General features: G+C 45.2%; 1 protein-coding gene across 2 annotated transcripts in view; it reads left to right on the forward strand.

The window, feature by feature from the left end:
- The first annotated feature begins 447 nt into the window (after positions 1 to 447).
- Positions 448 to 25261, forward strand: part of FAF2 (Fas associated factor family member 2) — a 64505-nt gene continuing 39691 nt past the window's right edge. Inside the window, exon 1 of one of the 2 annotated variants that reach the window (XM_078003942.1) lies at positions 448 to 2067. Coding sequence is in view for 1 of the 2 variants with exons in the window: in NM_001260898.1 (NP_001247827.1) it covers positions 2297 to 2359 (63 nt within the window). In the remaining variant the exon portion in view is untranslated. Of the gene's footprint in view, positions 2068 to 2235; positions 2360 to 25261 lie in introns of those variants that run through there. The other variant, NM_001260898.1, reaches the window with a different exon arrangement.

A 25261-nucleotide genomic window follows, 5' to 3' on the forward strand; every position in this document is an offset into this window, starting at 1 on the left:
AAACATACGTGTGCATGTGTCTTTATAGCAGCATGATTTATAATCCTTTGGGTATATACCCAGTAATGGGATGTCTGGGTCATATGGTACATCTAGTTCTAGATCCTTGAGGAATCGCCATACTGTTTTCCATAATGGTTGAACTAGTTTACAATCCCACCAACAGTGTAAAAGTGTTCCTATTTCTCCACATCCTCTCCAGCACCTGTTGTTTCCTGACTTTTTAATGATCGCCATTCTAACTGGTGTGAGATGGTATCTCATTGTGGTTTTGATTTGCATTTCTCTGATGGCCAGTGATGATGAGCATTTTTTCATGTGTCTGTTGGCTGTATGAATGTCTTCTTTTGAGAAATGTCTGTTCATATCCTTTGCCCACTTTTTGATGGGGTTGTTTGTTTTTTTCTTGTAAATTTGTTTGAGTTCTTTGTAGGTTCTGGATATTAGCCCTTTGTCAGATGAGTAGATTGCAAAAATTTTCTCCCATTCTGTAGGTCGCCTGTACACTCTGGAACCAAAAAAGAGCCCACATCTCCAAGACAATCCTAAGTCAAAAGAACAAAGCTGGAGGCATCACGCTACCTGACTTCAAACTATACTACAAGGCTACAGTAACCAAAACAGCATGGTACTGGTACCAAAACAGAGATATAGACCAATGGAACAGAACAGAGTCCTCAGAAATAATACCACACATCTACAGCCATCTGATCTTTGACAAACCTGAGAGAAACAAGAAATGGGGAAAGGATTCCCTATTTAATAAATGGTGCTGGGAAAATTGGCTAGCCATAAGTAGAAAGCTGAAACTGGATCCTTTCCTTACTCCTTATACGAAAATTAATTCAAGATGAATTAGAGACTTAAATGTTAGACCTAATACCATAAAAACCCTAGAAGAAAACCTAGGTAGTACCATTCAGGACATAGGCATGGGCAAAGACTTCATGTCTAAAACACCAAAGCAATGGCAGCAAAAGCCAAAATTGACAAATGGGATCTCATTAAACTAAAGAGCTTCTGCACAGCAAAAGAAATTTCATGTACTCTTCACAGAACCAGCGCTGAAAGCCTTTTCTGTCTCACCAGATCAGCCTTGCAAGGGGATGAGAGTGGGGCGCAGGCGGCTGAGAGCCTTGCTGGGAATCACACAGGTCGTCCGTGGAAAAGCGTGTACCAAGACCCAGGCCTCTCTGGAAGGTGGGCAGAGGAGGCGTTCGGAGGCAGAGGTGGAAATGAGAACAGGAAATCTAAAGAGAGGTGGCGGACGAGAAGGGGCAAAGGACGTGCAGAGGAAGATAGAGATTGAGGGATGGTGATAGGGCAGTGTAAGCAGCAGAAGGGAAGGGCAGGAAACTGCCTCGAAGAGAAGGGGCAGCGGCAGCACGTCAGGGGCTCTTGGTGAATCTCATTCAACAAATGGCAAAATGGAGCCCAAGTGGTTTGCCCAAGGATGTCCAGCACTTGGCAAGGTGGCAGCTAGAACCCGCGTCTCCTAATGGCGGTCCAGGGATCTTTCTTCGCCTGTCACAGGGACAAGGGGCCAGTGCAGCGCTAGTGCGGAGAGACAAGACTCTAGGCACGGAAAAGCAGACGCCGGGCCGGGGCTCCAGCGCTGCAACCACGGCGGTGGACGGAAAGCTCTGCCGACGGCTGGGGGCGCCATGAATCGTCGAGGATCCGGGGAGCCCAGTCCAGCCCTTCCTAGCAAGCGACCGCGAAGCGGCAATGGGACGGTGGTCGAAGCCTGCCCACAGCTTCCGCTTCGAAGGCGGCGTTGGAAATGCCGCGCCAGTATCCTTCGGCACCTCCCGAGAGATGGTCAGGAGCTTTTGGAAACTTTAGGTCAGGGGCCAAAGACCAAAAGGCTGGTATTTCGGAACGGCCACATCTCCTGAGAAACCTCCAAGAATAACAGGTTGCCGGAAAAAGGTTAGAGAGCAGCCGAAATCAGCCGAATGCCATTCGGGGGCTCCGGAGTTTCTCGAGGCACATTCGGGCCCTCTCGGCTCTGCAAGACTCCACTGGAATCTCAGGTCTCGAGCAGATCGTTTCGTCGCCTAAAGGGTAAGGGCGACTTGTACCGACAGTCCCTCGGCAGTTTCCGGAGGTGTTCGGGATAGGCCCGAGCGTGGCGCCCTCTGGCGGCGACCAGGGGTGGGGTAGGGGTTAGTGGGCCAGCGCGCGCAGACGCAGCTGCGCGCCGGCGGTCGTTCAGACCGGATGTGGTTGTGGCTGAGGTCAGTTCCGGCGGGTGACGGTGCGGACGGGTCAGGAGCGTAGAGGCGGCGGCAAAATGGCGGCGCCTGAGGAGCGAGATCTAACCCAGGAGCAGACAGAGAAGCTGCTGCAGTTTCAGGTAGCAGCGAGTACTCGGTGCAGCAAATGCCTCCGCGGGATGGGGAGTGGGCCCCTAGAGGAGTTCAGAACTTTCCTCAGATTGGGCTCAGATTCTTCTTAGACCAGCAGGCCGACCCCCTCCCCCCAGACTCCAACTGCCCTGATTCCCCCGGCCCCCAAGCCTCTGTTGGTCCCTATCCTTCCAGCCATCGCTGCGGCCAGACCCGCCTCGTTTGTGCTTCTGTGCCCTCAGCGTGTCAGCTTCCCTGGTTTCCCTTAGCGGCGTCAGTCCTCAGCCATCCTTCCCAGCCCGGTTATCGGTCGGACCCTCTCCGCCCAACGAGTCTGTATCTGCCGGAGACGCTTAATCCCTACCGCGGAGTTGGCGTCAGTTCGGGTCTCTGACAGAAAAACCTCCTGCCAACATCCCATGCCATTTCCACAAACATTCCCACAAACTGAGGCCTCTTGGATACCAGGTTTCGTGTTGGGGGTTCCGGTCGGGAAGGGGGCACCTACACACAGACCTGGTCCCCGCCCTAGAGGTGTGGGAGGACACCAAGTGAGAAAACAATGCAAGGTGCTAAGTGTCATCAGTGGCTTCTGACGGGATTTATTACTTTTGGCTTATTCCTGGATTCCTGTGCTTCACTATGCTTGAGGAGGGTGGTAACTTGCAGGAATGTTATGTTAATACAGGACGTCGTATTAAGAACGTTTGCCACTAATCACTTACCCTTGAGCTGGAGAATGGTTGGAGGATACCACTAGGGTGGGTAACCTTGGCACTTTGTTACCAGTTTCTTATCTCTGAAGAGACTGTCTTAAAAATATCTACCCCCAAGCCGGCCGCGGTGGCTCACGCCTGTAATTTCTGCACTTTGGGAGGCCAAGGCGGGCGAATCACGAGGTCAGGAGTTCGAGACCAACCTGGCCAATATGGTGAAACCCTGTCTCTACTAAACATACAAAGATTAGCCGAGCATGGTGGTGCACGCCTGTAGTCCCAGGTACTCGGGAGGCTGAAGCAGGAGACTCGCTTGAACCCGGAAGGCGGAGGTTGCAGTGAGCCGAGATCGCACCACTGCACTCTAGCCTGGGCAGCAGCAAGAGTGAAACTCCGTCTCAAAAAAAAAAAAAAAAAAAAATCTACTTCCTGAGGATGTTCTGGAGATCAAATGGACATATGGATGTCAGAAGGGCCTTGTGAACTGTAAAATGCCCCCAAATAGTATTTCTGCTATTAATTTGACTTAGGATAGACCTAACGTTATTGATACACTTATTTCCTTATATAAAATGTGTAAATATTCATTTATTCAGCTATATTTATGAAGAACCTTAGTGCTCAGCGCTGCTAGGTGGAATCCCACTTACTATTTCAGATGTAAGTACTTTGTAAACTTAGTGTACATAACCTCATTTAATACAACAACCCTATGAGGTTCATACTGTTACAGTCGCTGATTTACAGATGAAGGGTATCAGGACCAAGAAATAAAATGCTTAGGTTACACAGCTAGAAAGTGATGATGTCAGATTTAAAGCTATGTCCATCTTCCAGAACCCTTCCCAGGCTTCTGACTTCTGTCTTGTACAACTTATATGTCAGTGTACAGTTGAGTGTGGAATGCAGATGCTGAGATAATAAATATTTTTTTGGCGAGTTCTCACTTTTCTGCAATTTCCTTGAATAGACTTCACTATAATAAATTTTGAAGTGGTTATTTTTTCCCCTCTTAAATTGAGCAGTGGGTTGGAAGTGTATAAATGGAAAAATGCTGTCGTAGATGTAATTGACATTTGATTGGAATTTTTGGTAGAGAAATTGAATTGATGACCCAGCAAATTATAATTAAAGAATGAGTAAACAGCAGACAACCAGCTTACACTTCCATTACACTTCCAGGTAGACCACCAATTTCAGAGTGTTGTTTAACTTTGGCAGACCATTTTACCCCCTAGAACTCTTCAGGGGTAAGCTAACATGTTGTTTAAGTGCAATGAAGCAATGTGAGTTATGGTATCTTTAGTCTCATACTGGGAGAGCATGAATATGAATATATGATAGCATTTCTGAAGTAAAGTGCATAGGAACTTCCATCTTATCTTCTGTGGAGTTTTTTTTTTTTTTTTTTGAAATGGGGTTTCGCTCTTGTTGCCCAGGCTGGAGTGCAGTGGCGCGATCTCGGCTCACTTCAACCCATGCCTTCCGGTTTCAAGCCATTCTCCCGCCTCAGCCTCCCGAATAGCTGGGACTACAGGCATGTGCCACCACACCCAGCTAACTTTTTGTATTTTTAGTAGAGACGGGGTTTCACTATATTGGCCAGGATGGTCTCGATTTCTTGACCTCATGATCCACCCGCCTTGGCTGGGATTACAGGCGTGAGCCACTGCGCCGGGCCAGAACTGTGGAGATTTTTATTAGAAGAGAGGTGGGTAGCAGGTTTGAGCTGTATTAAGATTGCCTTATGAAACTGGATTTATTGAGGGAAATGCATCTTTTTTTTTTCCATTCTATAAGCAATCGCTGGATCAGATTCATTATCCAAATTGCCATTAAACCAACATTTGTTGAAACTCACTAGATGCCAAGCATTATACCAAGCATCAGTTGATGTTCATTAACTCTTTTTTTAAGAAAAATATTTTAGGCTGTGTGCGGTGGCTCACGCCTGTAATCCCAGCACTTTGGGAGGCCGAGGCGGGTGGATCACCTGAGGTCAGGAGTTCAAGATCAGCCTGGCCAACATGACAAAACCCCGTCTCTACTGAAAATACAGAAATTAGCCAGGCATAGTGGCACATGCCTGTAATCCCAGCTATTAGGGGGACTGAGGCAGGAGGATCGCTTAAACCTGGGAGGCGGAGGTTGCAGTGAGCCGAGATCGTGCCACTGCACTCCAGCCTGGGCAACAGAGCGGGACTCTGTCTCAAAAAAGAAAAAAAAAAAAAAAAAAACTTTAAAAGTAGAGATGGGGGTCTTGCCATGTTGTCCAGGCTGGTCTCGAACTCCTGCCTCAGCCTCTCACAGTGTTGAGATTACAGGTGTGAGCCACCACACTTGGCCCCTTAACTCTTTTAAATCTTTTAAAAGTGTAAAGGATTAATCTTGTTCATTTTAATAATGAAGAAACAGGTTCTGAGAGGTCAAATAGCTTGCACAAGTAGTAAGTGGTAGAGATTTAGAAATTTATATCCACTACCATCTTGTGTGTAACTTAATGGAGAAGTCAAGTACACACATGAATAATGGGTATATGATACACACACACACACACACTTCAGCCCAGGCTGAAGTGCGGTGGTGTGATCATAGTTCATTGCAACCTCAAACTCCTGGACTCAAGTGAATTCTCCCACCTCAGCCTCCTAAGTGGCTAGGACTAGAAGTGCCCAGCTAATTTTTGTTTGTTTTTGAGACAGAGTCTTGCTCTCTTGCCCAGGCTGGGGTGCAGCGGCACGATCTCAACTCACTGCAGCCTCCGCCTCCTGGGTTCAAGCTATTCTCCTGCCTCAGCCTCCTGAGTAGCTGGGATTACAGGCAGCTGCCACCATGCCTGGCTAATTTTTGTATTTTTAGTAGAGATGACGTTTCCCTGTGTTGGCCAGGCTGGTCTTGAACTCCTGACCTCAGGTGACCCACCTGCCTCAGCCTCCCAAAGTGCTGGGATATTACAGGCATGAGCCACTACTCCCAGCCCTGGCTAATTTTTTCTTCTATTTTCTTTTTTAATTAAAAAAAAAAAAATTTTTTTTTTTTTAAATTTTTTAGACAGGGGCTAGCTCTGTTGCCTAGGCTGGAGAGCAGTGGCATGATCATGGCTTACTGCAGTGATGAACTGAAGGCTCAAGCAGATCCTTCCACCTCAGCCTCTTGAATAGCTGGGACTACAGGCTTGTGCTACCACGCCTGGCTAAAGTTTTCTGTGTGTGTAGAAACGAGGTCTCCCTATGTTGCCCAGGCTGGTCTCGAACTCCTGTGCTCAAGCAGTCCTCCTGCCTCAGCCTCTCAAAGTGCAGGTGTGAACCACTGCGACTGGCCATAATGTGGTATTTAAAGAGTGCTATGGAGCTTAGGGAAGACCAAGAGTATTCATGAGGGGAGAAAGATGGTTTAGCAGTTAACAATTTTTTTTTTTTTTTTTTTTTTTTGAGACGGAGTCTCTCTCTGTTGCCCAGGCTGGAGTGCAGTGGTGCGATCTCGGCTCACTGCAGCCTCAGCCTCCCAGGTAGCTGAGATTACAGGCATGCGCCACACGCCGGCTAATTTTTGTATTTTTAGTAGAGATGGAGTTTCACCATGTTGGCCAGGCTGGTCTAGAACTTCTGACCTCAGGTGATCCGCCTCCCTCAGCCTCCCAAAGTGCTGGGATTACAGGCGTGAGCCACAGGACCCGGCCAGCAGGTAACATTTATTAAGTATCTACTATGCCTTAGGCGTAGTGTTAAAGTATAACTATTAACGTTTAATCCTTACAGCAGTTTTTAAAGTACCATAGGTGGTATGCATAAGGAAACAAATCTATCGATGTATTTGCTCAAGGTGATTGAGCTACTAGGTAGTGGAATTCTAGTGGGTCTACATCTGTACTTTAAGGCTGAGCTCTTACCAATATACCTTGCTACTTTGGAAGAGGAATAGAATTTCAACAGGTGTTGGGCAGAATATTCAAAGCTGAAGAAATAGCTTGCACAAGGTAGGGAGATGGGAAAGTGAAGTGTCTGTGGTGATGAACTGAAGAGTATTGGAAGCGGACAGTAAGACTAGAAAGGTAAATTAAAGCCAGATTTTGGAGGCCTGTCAAAGCTGGCTTCCAGCTTTGAAATGGTTTAAACTTTAATCTGTAGACAAGGGGAGCCATCAAAGGATTTTTCAACGAGGGAGTGGCACTAGGTTTCAGGTTTGCTTCACTAACAGTATGGAGTATGTGTTTGGAATCTCCACAGGGGTTAGGACAGAACAGGATGACACGTTAGGAGTTGGTTCTCAATATGTTTTTTCATTTGGTATATTGAAATTAGGGAAAGTAAAATATTTGGAAATCTCAGGTTTCCTGTGTTTCACTTTTTTTGTGACATGATTTGGTTAGAACTCCCCAAGGCATTTTATTTAATATCATGTTTCTCAGCCTATTTGATGTCTTCTAGGATTCTTCTATAGTTCTCCACCTCTGTTTGTTTTGGAATCAGTTGAATATGAGTAACTATTGCAGATAATTGTTTTAAGCCATTTCAAATGGGAAAGAATAAGGACATAGGCTTTAAGGAGAGCTAATGCAGGTATGTGAAAGGTTACTTTTATTGGCGTTCATTTTCCCAGATTTCCAAATATAGCAGACTCTCCTAGTGCCTTGGTTCACTGCCTCTAGATTGCTGTTGGAACAGCTGGAGAAGGATGACATGGACAGAGAGAAGGGGGAACTAAAGGAGTTACGCAGGCCAGCAGAGGAAGAAATGATCCCTTTTCTGCTTGCACAGGAGGAAGAAATGTATGGCCCTCATCCTTTTAAATGACAAGTCTGAACGCTGGGCTGTAGAATCAAATTTATAACTCATTTTGAAAATCTTTCTTTTGCCTTCACCTGATTATTACCTAAAGGGAAAAACACATGGTGCTGTTCATGTATTGAAAACAGAACATACGATGGTCCAGTTGAGGTTTTTTTGCCAGAGAATTTGGCACTGTTGAGAAAACAAGAGCTTTGAAAATCCAGGCAAATATGACTTAGCTTTTCAACAGCTTCTGGTGCGTTCTGCGATCTTAAACAGGTTCTTGCTTCTTTGAACCTTTTTCATTTTCTATAAAATGGAGATACTGGCCGGGCGCAGTGGCTCATGCCTTTAATCCCAGCACTTTGGGAGGTCAAGTCCGGCGGATCATGAGGTCAGGAGTTTGAGACCAGCCTGGACAACATGGTGAAACCCCATCTCTACTAAAAATACAAAAAAATTACCTGGGCATGGTGGCAGGTGCCTGTCATCCCAGCTACTTAGGAGGCTGAGGCAGGAGAATTGCTTGAACCTGATAGGTGGAGGTTGCAGTGATCCAAGACCACGCCATTGCACTCCAGCCTGGGCAACCGCAAGACTCCATCTTAAAAACAAAAAAGGCCGGGCGCGGTGGCTCAAGCCTGTAATCCCAGCACTTTGGGAGGCCGAGACGGGCGGATCACGAGGTCAGGAGATCGAGACCATCCTGGCTAACACGGTGAAACCCCACCTCTACTAAAAAATACAAAAAACTAGCCGGGCGAGGTGGCGGGCGCCTGTAGTCCCAGCTACTCGGGAGGCTGAGGCAGGAGAATGGCGGGAACCCGGGAGGCGGAGCTTGCAGTGAGCTGAGATCCGGCCACAGCACTCCAGCCTGGGCGACAGAGCGAGACTCCGTCTCAAAACAAAAAACAAACAAAAAAAAAGTTGGAGATACTATTATCTAGTTCACAGCATTCTTTTTATTTTTTACTTTAAAAAATCTAGTAGGCTGGGGACCTGTAATCCCAGCACTTTGGGAGGCCGAGGCAGGCAGATCACTTGAGGCCAGGAGTTCAAGACCAGCCTGACCGTCTCTACTAAAAATATAAAAATTAGCCAGACATATTGGCATGCACTTGTGATCCCAGCTACTTGGGAGGCTGAGGCAGGAGAATCACTTGAACTCTGGAGGCAGTGGTTGCAGTGAGCCGAGATCGTGACACTGCACTCCAGCCTGGGCGACAGAGTGCGAATCTCAAATAAATAAAAATAAAATATCAAAATAAATAAAAATAAAAATACAAAAGAAGTTAGGTGTGGTGGCACGGGCCTGTAATCCCAGCTACTCAGGAGGCTGAGGCATGGGAATCACTTGAACTCAGGAGGTGGAGGTACCAGTGAGCCAAGATCCCGCCACTGCACTCTAACCTGGGCAACAGAGCCAGATTCTTTCTAAAAAAAAATGTAGTAATATATGCTTGTTGCAAGTTAGCAACATACAATTGTATTTTAAAAAGTAATCAAATCTTATTTTATTTCCCCGTTTCTAGTTCCAGGTTTGTTGTTTGTGTATTTTTGTCTTCTGCATGTACAGATCTACAAACGCTTAATGTGGAAGCTTTCTTAACCTTAACCTTCACTTGACTGATTAATTGGAACAGATATCCTCCTTTCCCTAAACTCTGTTCTGTAATATATTCAAGCGTTTCTGCAAACTTTACTCTGTAATACTCTCAAGTGTCCAGTTGTACTCCTGACAAGAGGCAGTTATGTTTACTCCCAAACTACTGTGTGCTGGTTATGTTTGTCATGTGCATTTAATTAAACACTACATAAACCTATAAAATACCAGTGCAAAAGGAGTTTTCATTGATATGAAACCAAAATGAAAAGCTTTAAACTGGCTCTGTCCGTGAAATTGCTAAAAAAAGAAAAAAATGCTGTTCAGTTAGGTGTGGGCAAGTTAACTGTAAATGACTTTGGGAAAAATCATTGAGATGCAAGATTGTGCACTTACTGCTTGGCAAGTGTTCAGGGTTGCACTCCACTTAAAGAAATCAAATCAGTATGGGTTATGCTAAAAAGATCCCAGCCTGGGCAACATGGTGAAATCTCATCTCTGCTAAAACTACAACAAAAAAATTAGCTGGACTTAGTGGCGCATGCCTGTGGGCCTGTGATCCCAGCTGCTTGGGAGACTGAGGTGGGAGCATCACCTTAGCCCAGGAGGTGGAGGCTGCAGTGGGCCATGATTGCACCACTGCACTCCAGCCTGGGTGACAGAGTGAGACCTTGTCTCAAACAAAAAAAAAAAAAGTAAAAAACAGCTGGGCACAGTGGTGCACGCCTGTAATCCCAGTACTTTGGGAGGCCGAGGTGGGCAGATCACCTGAGGCCAGGAGTTTGAGACCAGCCTAGCCAACATGGTGAAACCCTATCTCTACTAAAATACAGAAATTAGCCGGACTTCGTGGCGGGTGCCTGTAATTCCAGATACTCAGGAGGCTGAGGCAGGAGAATCGCTTGAACCTGGGAGGCAGAGGTTGCAGTGAGCCGAGGTCGCACCAGTACCCTCCAGCCTGGGTGACCGAGCGAGACTCCCTCTCAAAAAACTAAAAAAGATCCAAGGAGTGCCAGTGGATCCATTCCCTGAAGAAAAGGATAGGCTTTTCTCAAAAGGTTGTTGTGTTACTGTGAGTTCTTTGTTAAAATGAAATGTTGACATACTGTGTAGAGTATTTTTATTACTCACTTTGACTTCAGTTAATTGATTAGTTATGGGTCCCATTCTCGCTGGGTAAGAGAACTTCTGTCTTTGTCTTACAGAAATATGATTATATTATACTTAACTGCGTAGCATAGGTAAGTAGTCATGAAGACTGACTGGATTTGTTTATTTGAGACATAGTTTTGCTCTTGTTGCCCAGGCTGGAGTGCAGTGGTGTGATCTCAGCTCATTGCAACCTCTACCTCCTGGGTTCAAGCAATTCTCCTGCCTCAGCCTCCCGAGTAGCTGGGATTACAGGTGTGTGCCACCATGCTCGGCTAATTTTTGTATCTTTAGTAGAGCTGGGGTTTCCCCATGCTGGCCAGGCTCGTCTTAAATTTCTAACCTGAGGTGAGCCGCCCACCTCGGCCTCTCAAAGTGCTGGGATTACAGGCGTGAGCCACAGTGCCTAGCCCAAAATATATTTTTAAAACTTAAAATGAACAACTCCATTAAAAGGTAGGCAAAAGATCAGAATAGACAACTCACCAAAGAAGATACACAGATGGCATGTAAGCATATGAGAAGATGCTTAAATCTTTTTTTTAAAAATAATTTTATGATTTATTTATTTTTAAATTTATTTTTATTTAATTTTTATTATACTTTAAGTTCTAGGGTACATGTGCACAACGTGCAGGTTTGTTACATATGTATACATGTGCCGTGTTGGTGTGCTGCACCCATCAATTCGTCAGCACCCATCAGCTCGTCATTTATATTAGTTATAACTCCCAATGCTCAAATCTTTAAGGATTTGAGGTCCTTAAGGAATTGCAAATTAAAACAACAGTGAAACAGGAACCCTCCTGAGTTCAAGCAACCCGGCCACCTTGGCCTCCCAAAGTGCTTGAATTACAGGTGTGAGCCTCTGCACCCAGCCTCAGCTGGAATTTCTGTTCCATTGGTCTTTTCCTATATGTGCCAATATTGCACTTAATTACAGAGGCTTATGATATATTTTGATCTGGAGGAACACCCCTGCCTCCCCTCCCCTTCCCTTCCCTTCTTGACAGAGTATCTGTCGCCCAGGCTGGAGTGCAATTGTGCAGTCTTGGCTCACTGCAGCCTCCGCCTGCTGGGCTCAAGCCATCCTCCCACCTCCCCCTCTTAGGTAGTTGGGACCACAGGCACATGCCACCATGCCCAGCTAATTTTTGTATTTTTAGTAGAGATGGGGTTTCGCCATGTTGGCCAGGCTGGTATTGAACTCCTGACCTTAAGTGATCCACCTGCCTTGGCCTTACAAAGTACTGGGATTATAGGCATGAGCCACCACATCTGACCTCAGAATAATATTTTTTTGTTTTTTTTTTTGAGACGGAGTCTCACTCTCTCGCCCAGGCTGGAGTGCAGTGGCACGATCTCGGCTCACTGCAACCTCTGCCTCCCAACTTTGTTCTGCCTCAGCTTCCCGAGTAGCTGAGACTACAGGCGTGTGCCACCACGACCGATTAATTTTTGTATTTTTTTAGTAGAGATGGAGTTTCACCACATTGGCCAGGCTGGTCTTGAACTCCTGACCTTCTGATCTACCCACCTCGGCCTCCCAAAGTGCTGGGATTACAGGCGTGAGCCACCGTGCCCGGCCCAGAACAGTATTTCTAACAAAAATAATTGGAGTGGCATTGATTAGAGCAGCATAAAATTTTTCTGTGTACCTCATGGTCTGACTTCACTGTCAAACCTTACATTTTTACCCTTTCTATTTCTATTCCAGTGATATTTTTTAATTTCCCTAACATATTATTCCTTCTCATGCCTCCATACTTGCTCTTCCCTTGTCCTGAAATTTCTCTTTCCACTAGCTTTCAGCTCAGAACCTTGATTTCTTCCTTGATAAGTTCCTTGAAGGACTTAAGGATTTGTTTACTGGTGTGTAGTAATTGTCATAATAATAAAATTATTTACATGTCTTAACTCCACACAGTTTTGGGGGGTTCAAACTGATTGGTGCTTGCTGCATGATAGATGCTTGATTAATATTTGTTCAGTGAATAATTCACCTGAAATCTCAATCCCAAAGAGTTTTTTGTTCTATTCTTTTTTTTTTTCTCTTTCGAACTACAGGCCCATGCCACCACACCCAGCTAACATGGTCTCCTTAAGTTGTCCAGGCTGGTCTCAAACTCCTGGACTCAAGAGATCTGCCTGCTTCAGCCTCTTTTTTATTTTTTATTTTTTGTTTTTTGAGCGTTGAAAGTTAACCATATTCTCATCTTTGCAGCAGTGTAGGGGAAAGAGGTCCATATTAGGAACTTAGCAATTTGATATCTCTGACAGTTACTTTATCCTTGTAGGCCTCAGTTTCTGTATCTGCAAAATGACATAGATATTTGTGTGGGTGTGGGTGTGGGTGTTTTGTTTTTTCTTTCAACTTTCATTTTAGCTAAGGGGGTGAGTGTGCAGGTTTGATACATGAGTAAATGATTTGTTGCTGGGATTTGTTGTATGAATGATCCCATCACCCAGATTGTAAGCGTAGTATCCAACACTTAGTTTAATTTTTCAACACTTGCCCCCTTCCCACTCTACCCCATCTAGTAGTCCTCAGTGTCTGTTGTTCTCATCTTTGTGTCTACGTGTACTCAGTGTGTTTAGCTCCCACTTATAAGTAAGAATGTGGTATTTGGTTTTTTGGTTCTGCATTAATTTACGATGACAGCCTCCAGCTACATCCATATTGCTGTGAAGGATGTGATTTTGTTCTTTTTTATAAGTGCATGGTATTCTATGTGTATATGTACCACATTTTCTTTTTTTTTTTTTTCTTTTTGAGACGGAGTCTCGCTCTGTCGCCCAGGCTGGAGTGCAGTGGCGCCATCTCGGCTCACTGCAAGCTCCGCCTCCCGGGTTCATGCCATTCTCCTGCCTCAGCCTCCCGAGTAGCTGGGACTATAGGCGCCCGCCACCATGCCTGGCTGATTTTTTGTATTTTTAGTAGAGGTGGGGTTTCACTGTGTTAGGCAGGATGGTCTCGATCTCCTGACCTTGTGATCTGCCCACCTTGGCCTCCCAAAGTGTTGGGATTACAGGCGTGAGCCACTGCGCCCAGCCATGTACCACATTTTCTTTATTCAGATCACTGTTGATGGGCATCTAGGTTGATTCCATGTCTTTGCTATCATGAATAATGCTGTGATCAACATATGAGTGTGTGTCTTTTTGGTAGAACGAGTTATTCTCCTTTGAGTGTATACACATTAATGGGATTGCTGGGTCAAATGATAGTTTCGGTTTTTTGAGTTCTTTGAGAAATCCCCAGACTGCTTTCCGCAGTGGCTGAACTAATTTACATTCCCACCAATATTGTATAAGCATTCCTTTTTCTCTATGGCCTTGCCAATACCTAGTTATTTTTTGACTTTTTAGTAGTAGCCATTCTGACTGGTACAAAATGGTAACTCATTGTGATTTTGATTTACATTTCTCTAATGATCGGTGATGTTGACTATTTTTGGCCGTGAGTGTGTATGTATGTATGTATGTGTGTGTGTGTGTGTGTGTGTGTGTGTGTGTGTGTGTGTGTGTGTATTTTTTTTTTTTTTCCTTAGGGTCTCACTTCGTTGCCGGGACTGGAGTGTAGTGGCATGATCTCAGCTCACTGCAGCCTCCGCCTTCCAGGTTCAAGAGATTCTCCTACCTCAGCCTCCCGAGTAGCTGGCACTACAGGCACGTGCCACCATGCCCAGCTAACTTTTGTATTTTTTGGTAGAGATGGGGTTTCACCTGTTGGCCAGGCTGATCTTGAACTCCTGACCTCAAGTGACCCACTCACCTTGGCCTCCCAAAATTATGGGATTGCAGGCACGAGCCACCACTCCCGGCCCTGTATATGTCTTCTTTTGAGAAGTGTCTGAGGTGGGTGTGGTGGCTCACACCTGTAATCCCAGCACTTTGGGAGGCTTAGGCAGTGGATCTCTTGAGCTTAGGAGTTTAAGACCAGCCTGGGCGGCCGGGCGCGGTGGCTCAAGCCTGTAATCCCAGCACTTTGGGAGGCCGAGACGGGCGGATCACTAGGTCAGGAGATCGAGACCATCCTGGCTAACACAGTGAAACCCCGTGTCTACTAAAAAAATACAAAAAACTAGCTGAGCAAGGTGGCGGGCGCCTGTAGTCCCAGCTACTCGGGAGGCTGAGGCAGGAGAATGGCGTAAACCTGGGAGGCGGAGCTTGCAGTGAGCCGAGATCCAGCCACTGCACTCCAGCCTGGGCGACAGAGCGGGACTCTGCCTCAAAAAAAAAAAAAAAAAAAAAAAAAGACCAGCCTGGGCAACATGACAAGACCCAAACTGTACCAAAAATCCAGAAAATTCACCAGGCCTGGTGGTGTGGGCCTGTTGTCCCAGCTACTTGGGAGGCTGAGGTGGGAGGATCACTTGAACCTGGGAGATGGAGGTTGCAATGAGCCAAGCAAGATGGTGTCAGTGCACTCCAACCTGGGTGACAGAGTGACACCCTTGTCTCAAAGAAAAAAAAAAGTGTCTGTTCATGTACTTTGTACCCACCTCCCTTTTTTTTTTTTGAGACAGTATTTTACTCCATTGCTTAGGCTGGAGTGCAGTGGTGCCATCTTGGCTCACTGCAACCTCTGCCTCCCAGGTTCAAGCAATGTCTCTTGCCTCAGCTTCCTGAGTAGCTGGGATAACAGGCGCACACCACCACACCCAGCTAATTTTTGTATTTTTAGTAGAGACAGGGTTTCACTGTGTTGTTCAGGCTAGTCTCGAACTCCTGACCTCAAGCGGTTCACCCAGCTCAGCCTCCCAAGGTGCTGGGATTACAGGTGTGAGCCACTGCACCCAGCTTTTTGTTTTTGTTTTGTTTTTGTTTTGTTTTTGTTTTGTTTTTGTTTTTGTTTTTCGAGACAGGTTCTTGCTCTGTCTCCCAAGCTAAAGTAGAGTAGTGTGATGATAGCTCACTGTGGCCTCAGAGTCTTGCTCAAGTGGTCCTCCCACTTCAGCTTCCAGAGGAGCTGGGCCTACAGGTGTACACCACCACACTGGGCTAATTTTTAAATGTTTTTTAGAGATGTTGCCTAGCCTGGTCTTGAACTTCTGATTTTAAGCAATCCTCCCACCTTGGCCTCCCCAAGTGATGGGATTACTAGTATGAGCCACTCCGCCTGGCTTTTGCCCTTTTTTTTTTAATGGGGTTATTATTATTACTATTATTTGCTCATTGAATTGTTTAAGTTTCTCATATATTTCGGATATTAGGCCTTTGTCAGATTCATAGTTTGCAAAGATTTTCTTCCATTTTGTCTGTTTACTCTGTTGATAGTTTCTTTTGCTGTGTAGAAGCTCTTTAGTTTAATTAGGTCCCACTTTTCAATATTTGTTTTTGTTGCAAATGTTTTTGGGGACTTAGTCATAAATTCTTTGCCAAGACTGGTGTCCAGAATGGTACTACTAGGTTTTCTTCTAGGATTTTTATAGTTTTAGGTCTTACATTTAATGACTAATATTTTTAAACTTTACAGGGGTGTTATAAGAAAGGATCAGAGGCCAGGCGCGGTGGCTCAAGCCTATAATCCCAGCACTTTGGGAGGCCGAGACGGGCAGATCACGAGGTCAGGAGATCGAGACCATCCTGGCTAACACGGTGAAACCCCGTCTCTACTAAAAAAAATACAAAAAACTAGCTGGACAAGGTGGCGGGCGCCTGTAGTCCCAGCTACTCGGGAAGGCTGAGGCAGGAGAATGGGGTAAACCCAGGAGGCGGAGCTTGCAGTGAGCTGAGATCTGGCTACTGCACTCCAGCCTGGGAGACAGAGCGAGACTCTGTCTCAAAAAAACAAAAACAAACAAAAAAAAAAGGATCAGAAAGGCTAGGTGCAGTGGCTCACGCCTGTTATCCCAGCACTTTATGAGACAGAGGTGGGAGGATCACCCGAGGTCAGGAGTTCGAGACTAGCCTGGCCAACGTGGTGAAACCCCAACCCTACTAAAAATACAAAATTAGCTGGGCGTGGTGGCAGGCGCTTGTAGTACCAGCTACTTGGGAGGCTGAGGCAGGAGAATCACTTGAACCCAAGAGACAGAGGTTGCAGTGATCTGAGATCACACCATTGCACTCCAGCCTGGGTGACAGAGTGAGATTCTGTTCTCCAAACAAAACAAGAAAAAAGAGTGGATCAGAAAACACATACTATAGTGCTTGGTTAATAGGTGTTTAATAGGCTGGGCGCCGTGGCTCACGCCTGTAATCTCAGCACTTTGGGAGGCCGAGTCAGGTGGATCATGAGGTCAAGAGATCGAGACCATCCTGGCTAACATGGTGAAACCCCATCTCTACTAAAAATAAAAAAATTAGCTGGGTGTGGTGGCGCATGTCTGTAGTCCCAGCTACTCAGGAGACTGAGGCAGGAGAATTGCTTGAACCTGGGAGGCGGAGGTTGCAGTGAGCCGAGATCACGCCACTGTACTCCAGCCTAATGACAGAGCAAGACTCTGTCTCAAAAAAATAAAATGCAATAGATGTTTAATAAGTAGTTGAATCTAAATCCTAGAGCATCCTCTCATGTCAAGTTTTAAGATTGAAAAGTGATAAATTTTTTTTTTTTTTTTTTTTTTTGTTTGAGACAAAGTCTGGCTCTGTCGCCCAGGCTGGAGTGCAGTGGCGCAATCTCGGCTCACTGTAACCTCCGCCTCCTGGGTTCACACCTCCTTCCTCAGTCTCCGGAGTAGCTGGGACTACAGGCGCCCGCCACCACGCCCGGCTAATTTTTTGTATTTTTTTTTTTTTTAGTAGAGACGGGGTTTCACTGTGTTAGCCAGGGTGGTCTCGATCTCCTGACCTCGTGATCTGCCCGTCTCGGCCTCCCAAAGTGCTGGGATTACAGGCATGAGCCACCGCGCCTGGCCGGTGATAAATTTTTAACATTTTGTGACTTGACATTAAATTTTGCTAATATATATACATCTTATGCATGTGAAATTCTAGGGGTGTGATTTCAAGCTATCTTGAAACATAATGGCAGATTTTCTCAGCCTAGAAGGAGTGAGGGATGGGCAGGGAACAGGGAAGGTCAAATTATTAGATTATTTTTGGAGGACCTATAAAGTTTGTTTCTCTATAGTGTTTTTGAAGTGAAATACCTTCATGTCTCTCAGAACAACTTTTCTGCTTGAATCTGAGCGGTAAACTCACGCTTAGGAAAGATTGAATATAGCCAGCATACTTTTTGTTTCTGTTTGTTTTAGTGGAATTAAGTCTGTTAAGTGAAAGAATCAATACTAGAATAGGAATTAATGGGGGCCGGGCCTGGTGGCTCATGCCTGTAATCCCAGCACTTTCAGAGGCTAAGGCGGGTGGATCACCTGAGGTCAGGAATTTGAGACCTGCCTGGCCAACATGGTGAAACCACATCTCTACTAAGAATACAAAAAAAATTAGCCAGACCTGGTGGCACACTCCTGTATTTGGAAGGGCGAGGCAGGAGAATCGCCTGGCCTGGGAGGCAGAGGTTGCAGTGAGCCAAGAGGGTATCACTGTACTCCAGCCTGGGCAACAGAGTGAGACTCCATCTAAAAAAAAAAAGGAATTAATGAAAGATAATTTATTTGGTTCCCCCAAAATCTAATTGTATTACTTCAGAACCTTTTAAGCTAGTTCGGACTCATCTCAGGATGCTTTTTACAAATGTCTCCTTAATGTGTCCTTCGTGTTTCTTTTTTTTCCTCACTCAGATACTGGAAGACCTCCTGTTTCTCAATAGTAATAGTAGCTAACCTGTTTTAATCTGCACAACCCAAGGGACTGAGCACTATTTTTATTTACATTTTACCAATGAGGAAGCTAAACCTAAGAAAGATGCCTAAGGTTACCAAGCTAGTGCGTGGTAGAATTAGAATAAAGGGTTATTGCTTGTGTGTTTTTTGTTTTTTTGTTTTTTGTTTTTTGTTTTTTGTTTTTTTTTTTTGAGACGGAGTCTTGCTGTGTCGCCCAGGCTGGGGTGCAGTGGCCGGATCTCAGCTCACTGCAAGCTCCACCTCCTGGGTTTACGCCATTCTCCGGCCTCAGCCTCCCGAGTAGCTGGGACTACAGGCACCCGCCACCTCGCCCGGCTAGTGTTTTGTATTTTTTAGTAGAGATGGGGTTTCACCGTGTTAGCCAGGATGGTCTCGATCTCCTGACCTCGTGATCCACCCGTCTCGGCCTCCCAAAGTGCTGGGATTACAGGCTTGAGCCACCGCGCCCGGCCGTTTTTTGTTTTTTGTTTTACTTTTTCTTTCTTTTTTTTTCTCCTTGAGACAGAGTCTTGCTCTGTTTCCCAGGCTAGAGTGCAATGACTTGATCTTGGCTCACTGCAACCTCCGCCTCCTGGGTTCAAGTGATTCTCCTGCCTCAGCCTCCCGAGTAGCTGGGATTACAGGTGCTCACCACCACACCTGGCTAATTTTTGTAGTTTTAGTAGAGACGGGGTTTCACCATGTTGGCCAGGCTGGTCTCGAACTCCTGACCTCAGTGATCTGCCTGCCTCAGCCTCCCATAGTGCTGGGATTACAGGCATGAGCCACTGCACCAGCCTTAAATTTTTCTATTGCTGCTGCGCAAATTAAAATTGCTTGTGTCTCTAACTTTCCAACAAAGCTCAGCCACTTCTTCCACTTACTCTTTTTTTTTCTTTTCCTTTTTTTGTAGGGACAGGGTCTCATCATGTTTCCCAGGCTGGGCGTGAACCCCTGTCCTTAAGGCCTCCTGCCTTGGCCTCCCAAAGTGTTGGGATTACAGGTGTGAGCCACCACACCCGGCCCCCACCTATTTTAATTGCTTGGATAAAGAATATTGTAGGGGTTTTTTTTGGAAATGTTTATTCATGTGGTATTTATGTATATTCAAATATTTATACAGTAAACATCCACACTTGTGTACTGCTATTTGGGTCCAATCAGTTATCAAATATTTGAGAATCTATTATTTGAGATTAAGATATGGTTATATCTTGATTTGCACAGACCATTTGGTTCCACAGCTGGTGTTTCCAAGCTGATTCTTTTTTTTTTTTTTTTTTTTTTTTTGAGACAGGGTCTTGCTCTGTCACCTGGGCTGGAGTACGGTGGCACAACCATAGCTCACTGTAGCCTCAACCTCCCGGGCTCAAGTGACCCTCCCACATCAGCCTCCCAAGTAGCTGGGACTAAATGCATATACCGCCATGCCCAGCTAATGTTTTTATTTTCTGTAGAGGATGGGTCTCACTGTGTTGCCCAGGCTGCCAAACTGATTCTAAGTGAAAATTCTTCAAGGGATGTTAGTATTTTTTTTTTTTTTAGACCTTCCCTTATGTGAAGTTGTGAGATTAAATTTTCTTTTTTTCTAGAAGCAGAACCTTTCAAAGCCTTTAGAAGATTATATTGCAGATATCTTTTTTTTTTTTTTTGAGACAGAGTCTTGCTCTGTCGCCCAGGCTGGAGTGCAGTGGTGTGATTTCAGCTCACTGCAAGCTCCGTCTCCTGAGTTCATGTCATTCTCCTGCCTCAGCCTCCCGAGCAGCTGGGATTACAGGCGCCCACCACATGCCCGGCTAATTTTTTGTATTTTTAGTAGAGATGGGGTTTCACCATGTTAGGCAGGATGGTCTCGATCTCCTGACCTCATGATCCGCCTGACTCGGCCTCCCAAAGTGCTGGGATTACAGGCGTGAGCCGCCGCGCCCGACCTATATTGCAGATTTCTTTTTTTTTTTTTTTTTTTTGAGATGGAGTCTCACTTTGTTGCCCAGGCTGGAGTGCAGTGGCACCATCTCGGCTCACTGCAAGCTCTGCCTCCTGGGTTCACGCCATTCTCCTGCTTCAGCCTCCTGAGTAGCTGGGACTACAGGCGCGCACCACCACGCCCGGCTAATTTTTTGTATTTTTAGTAGAGACGGGGTTTCACCGTGTTAGCCAGGATGGTCTCGATCTCCCGACCTCGTGATCCGCCTGACTCGGCCTCCCAAAGTGCTGGGATTACAGGCGTGAGCCACCGCGCCCGGCATATTGCAGATTTCTAAAAGGAGTATTTGAAAAGAGATATTTGATATGCACTTTTTTTTTTTTTTTTTTTTTGAGGCAGAGTCTCATTCTGTCTCCCCGGCTAGGGTACAGTGGCGCAATCTCAGCTCACTGCAACCTCCGCCTTCCAGGCTCAAGTGATCCTCTTGCCTCAGCCTTCTGAGTAGCTAGGATTACAGGCATGCACCACCACGCCCTGCTAATTTTTGTATTTTTAGTAGAGACAGGGTTTCACTGTGTTGGCCAGGCTGGTCTCGAACTTCTGACCTCAGTGATCTGTCCGCCTCAGTGTCCCAAAATGCTGGGATTACAGGCGTGAGCCACGGAGCCTAGCCAGATATGCACCATTTTCCAGTCTTATTTGACTCCAAACCCTTTGTCCATAGAGAAAAACTGTATTAACATGTTTGTTGATCTTATGCCTAAAGGAGAACAATTTTATATACATCTATGGGCTGATACTCAGCTACTAGTATATACAATAAAGAAATTGAAAGTTTCTTTTTCTTTTTTCTTTTTTTTTTTTTGAGATGGAGTTTGGCCCTTGTCATCCAGGCTGGAGTGCAATGACACAATCTTGGCTTACTGCAGCGTCTGCTTCCCGGATTCAAGCAATTCTCCTGCCTCAACCTGTTGAGTAACTGGGATTGCAGGCACCTGCCACCATGCCTGCCTAATTTTTGTATTTTAGTAGAGACAGGGTTTCACCATGTTGGCCAGGCTGGTCTCAAACTCCTGATCTCAGGTGATCTGTCCTCCTTGGCCTCCCAAAGTGCTGAAATTACAGTTATGAGCCACCATGCCCATCCCAGAAATTGAAATTTTCTGAATTAAGGATTTATTGAAAGCTATTTTAGCTGGGCACAATGGCTCATGCCTGTAATGGGCACCTGGGAGGCTGAGGCAGGAGAATCACTTGAACCCAAGAGGCAGGGATTGCAGTGAGCCGAGATCATGCCACTGCACTCCAGCCTGGCCAACAGAGCGAGACTTCATCTCAAAAAAAAAAAAGAAAAGAAAACAGTTTCTAGTAATAATGAATGGGAGGCATTTTGGCATAAGAGAGAATCTGGGCTTTGGAAGTAATTAGTCTAGATTTCAGTCTTTGCTCCACCATTTACCATTATCTGCATATTCCTAGACAAGGCATGTACATTTTGAATCTCTGGCTTTCTCAGTGATGAAAATAAGGGTTTCAATACTTACAGTATCTATTTTATCACATGGTAGTAGATGTTTAGTAAGTTGCCGGTACTTAATTTGGAGTATCAGTAATTAAATGTGAATAATAAAGATCTGAGTGTGTTTAAGAGTTTGAATTAGTCTAGATCAGAGCCTAGCCACGATCACTTAATTTCCTGAACGGATTTCAGATTTCATTTCTCCTGCTACTATCAGAGAAGGCATACTGTCTATTACATAAAGCAAAGCAAAGCTGTCTGTGTGGTCGGAAGGAGAGAACAAAGATCCCTAGTTTTGCCAAGTTTCTCTCTGGGAATAACTGAAAACAAGACCTGAAATACGCATTCTTAGCAAGCTAAAACCAACAAGCCAATTGGAATTTAGAGAGTATTTAGATCTCAGCTGAGATTTCACACCAACCCCGTGCAGCGTTTGTTAGTATAAACAGATGAGATATGGAAAGATAAACTCCACTTAGGAAAATGAGGAGACTACACCCTGGTTACCCAATCCCTATCCAAATAGCTGTTTGAGCCATCTTGTTAAAATACTACACACCATCTATTATTGTTTGCCATACCTTCTTTGAGTCATGCTTTAGCAAGAGATAGATCAGGGATCACAGTATTTCAAAAGCTAGTCTCCAGGTGACTGACACCTTCTTGTCTTCTGACTTGGGAGAGGCGGAAGTTTGACCAAAGCTGGAGTAGGAAAGTAGTTCACACACTTCTCCAATCTCCCCTATATATTTTACTAGGTGCTTGACCAAAGCTGAAGTAGGAAAGTAGTATAGAATAGTTCACACACTTCCCCAGTCTCCCCTGTGCATTTTACTAGAGATTGATTGGGGTTCAGTCTCTAGTAAAATGCCCCAAAAGTAAATAATGCCTTTCTCCCACTGATACTATCAGGCAGTTACATTTTTAAGTTGCTATAGTTAAATGCAGTGCTCTCCAAAATCCTTGGAAAGGCAGTTTATGGAAGGGGAGTCATCTCTGAAGGGAGGAGGAAGGAGGGAAAGGATCATGGAGCAATGGATTTTTCTCAGTAAGACAGACTGGGATGGACCTGCCCAATGGATGGTTTTCTTTCCTTTTTTTTTTTTTTTTTCTGTCACCTGTCTGTCCCAGACCAGTGGGGGATTTATGGTGGCAGTTGATGACATTAGACACTCGGCCCTAAAACATTAGAGAAGGGGGTGCCATAGTTAACCCTTATATCCATTGCAGCTAATTTGTACAATGCTATCTCAAGCCACCTTAGGTGTCAATAGACTTTTTTTTTTTTTTTTTGAGTCAGTCTCACTCTTTTCACCCAGCCTAGAGTGCAGTGGTGCCATCTCAGCTCGCTGCAACCTTCATCTCCCAGGTTCAAGCGATTCTGGTGCCTTAGCCACCCGAGTAGCTGGAGATTACAGGCATGCGCAACCACACCTGGCTGTTTTGTATTTATACAGAACCGGGTTTTGCCGTGTTGGCCAGGCTGGTCTCAAATTCCTGGCCTCCCAAAGTTCTGGGATTATGGGCATGAGCCACCATGCTCACATAATGCCAGTTTTAGCTGACCTTTATTAAGCACTTACTTCCTCCTCTCCCAAGTCAGAAGACAAGAAGGTGTCAGTCACTTGGAGACTAGCTTTTGAAATACTATGATCCCTGATCTATCTCTTACTAAAGCATGACTCAAAGAAGGTATCACAAAGAAGGTATACCCAAATTGGTATGGGATACTTTCATGTAATTCTTTTCAAAGATTCAACATTCTCAATTGATAATAGGCAAGATAGCAATATCTGTCTTACAGGATCGTTAAGGAAAATGTGAAGATAGCTATCTTAGTTCCTGAAACAGAGTAGGAATAAATGAGTAATAATGAAAAGATCAGTGTTTAAGAAACTAGAAGGGCGGACTTGGTGGCTCACACCTGTAATCCCAGCACTTTGGGAAGCTGAGGGGGGCAGATCACTTGAGGTCAGGAGTTCAAGACTAGCCTGGCCAACATGGTGAAACCCTGTCTCTATTAAAAATACAAAAATTAGCTGGGTGTGTTGGTGGGCACCTGTAATCCCAGCTACTTGAGAGGCTGAGGCAGGAGAATCACTTGAACCCGGAAAGCGGAGATTGCAGTGAGCTGGAATCTCGCCACTGCACGCCAGCCTGGTTGACAAGAGTGAGAATCTGTCTCAAAAAAAAAAAAAAAGAAAAAGAAAGAAACTAGAGAGAGATAAACAAAAGTTGATTGTTAGACTGAGGTAGGATTCATTCATTTATTCAAACATTTCCTACTTTATGCCAAGGCATTGCACTGAGTCTTGGGAGTATAGATTCCCTCCTCAAAAGAAAGTTCCTTTTAAAAGAGAATCATGGCTGGGCACATTGGTTCACACCTATAATCCCACCACTTTGGAAGGCGAAGTGGGAGGATCACTTGAGGCTAGGAGTTCAAGACCAGGCTGAGCAACATGTGGGACCCCCCCCAATCTATGCCCCCCCAAAAAAACAAAAAAAAGTGGGTATGGTGGTACGTGCCTGTAGTCCTAGCTACTTGGGAGGCTGAGGCAGAAGGATGACTTGAGCCCAGGAGCTGATGGTTATAGTGAGCTATGATCATGCTACTGCACTCCAGACTGAGTGGCAGAGAGACCCTCTCTCTAAAAAATACAAAAAAATTTAGGCTGGGCGTGGTGCCTCATGCCTGTAATCCCAGCACTTTGGGATGCCAAGGTGGGTGCATTGCCTGAGGTCGGGAGTTCGAGACCAGCCTGGCCAACATGATGAAACCCTGTCTCTACTCAAAATACAAAAATTAGGTGGGTATGGTGGCAGGTGCCTATAATCCCAGCTACTCCAGAGGCTGAGGTAGAAGAATCACTTGAACCCAGGAAGCAGAGGTTGCAGTGAGCTGAGATCGCGCCATTGTACTCCAGCCTGGGTGACAGAGCGAGACTCTGTCTCTAAAAATAAAAATAAAAAACTGTGAAAAAAGAATTATAATTGGAGTTCTGAAGAAATTACTTTGGTGGGAGCTTGAAGCCTGTGACTGATGTAAGTCTAGCATTCCTCTGCTTCTCTGTTTTACCTCTCTTCCAGAAGTGCTGATAGCCAAACATTATTTTATTGCTGAGCAGAGAATTGGTAGCAAAGCTAATGGAATGTCTCCAGCCAAAACTGCAGTATTCTTTCTCTCTGAACAAATCTGGCATTGCAAAACTTTGGTTGGCACTGAAATGGCAATGAATATTGGCTTGAGACGTACTTAGCATTTGACTTATTGAATCCAGCCCATCCAATATAAATTGGAGTAGTCCTTTCGAAATGCGTTTTGGCATTGTGGGTCAAGAACTCTAAAAATAATGTATATTCTTTGGCTCCAAGTTTTACCTAGATCCAGAAGAAATCCTAAATACAGGCAAACTTTATAAATAGTAGTGTTCATCATAGTGCTATTTTAATAGTGAAAATTGGAAGCAGCCGTAACATCTATATGTAAATTGTTG

This window comes from Macaca mulatta, chromosome 6 (genome assembly GCF_049350105.2).
Source record: "Macaca mulatta isolate MMU2019108-1 chromosome 6, T2T-MMU8v2.0, whole genome shotgun sequence".
Lineage (NCBI taxonomy): Eukaryota > Metazoa > Chordata > Mammalia > Primates > Cercopithecidae > Macaca > Macaca mulatta.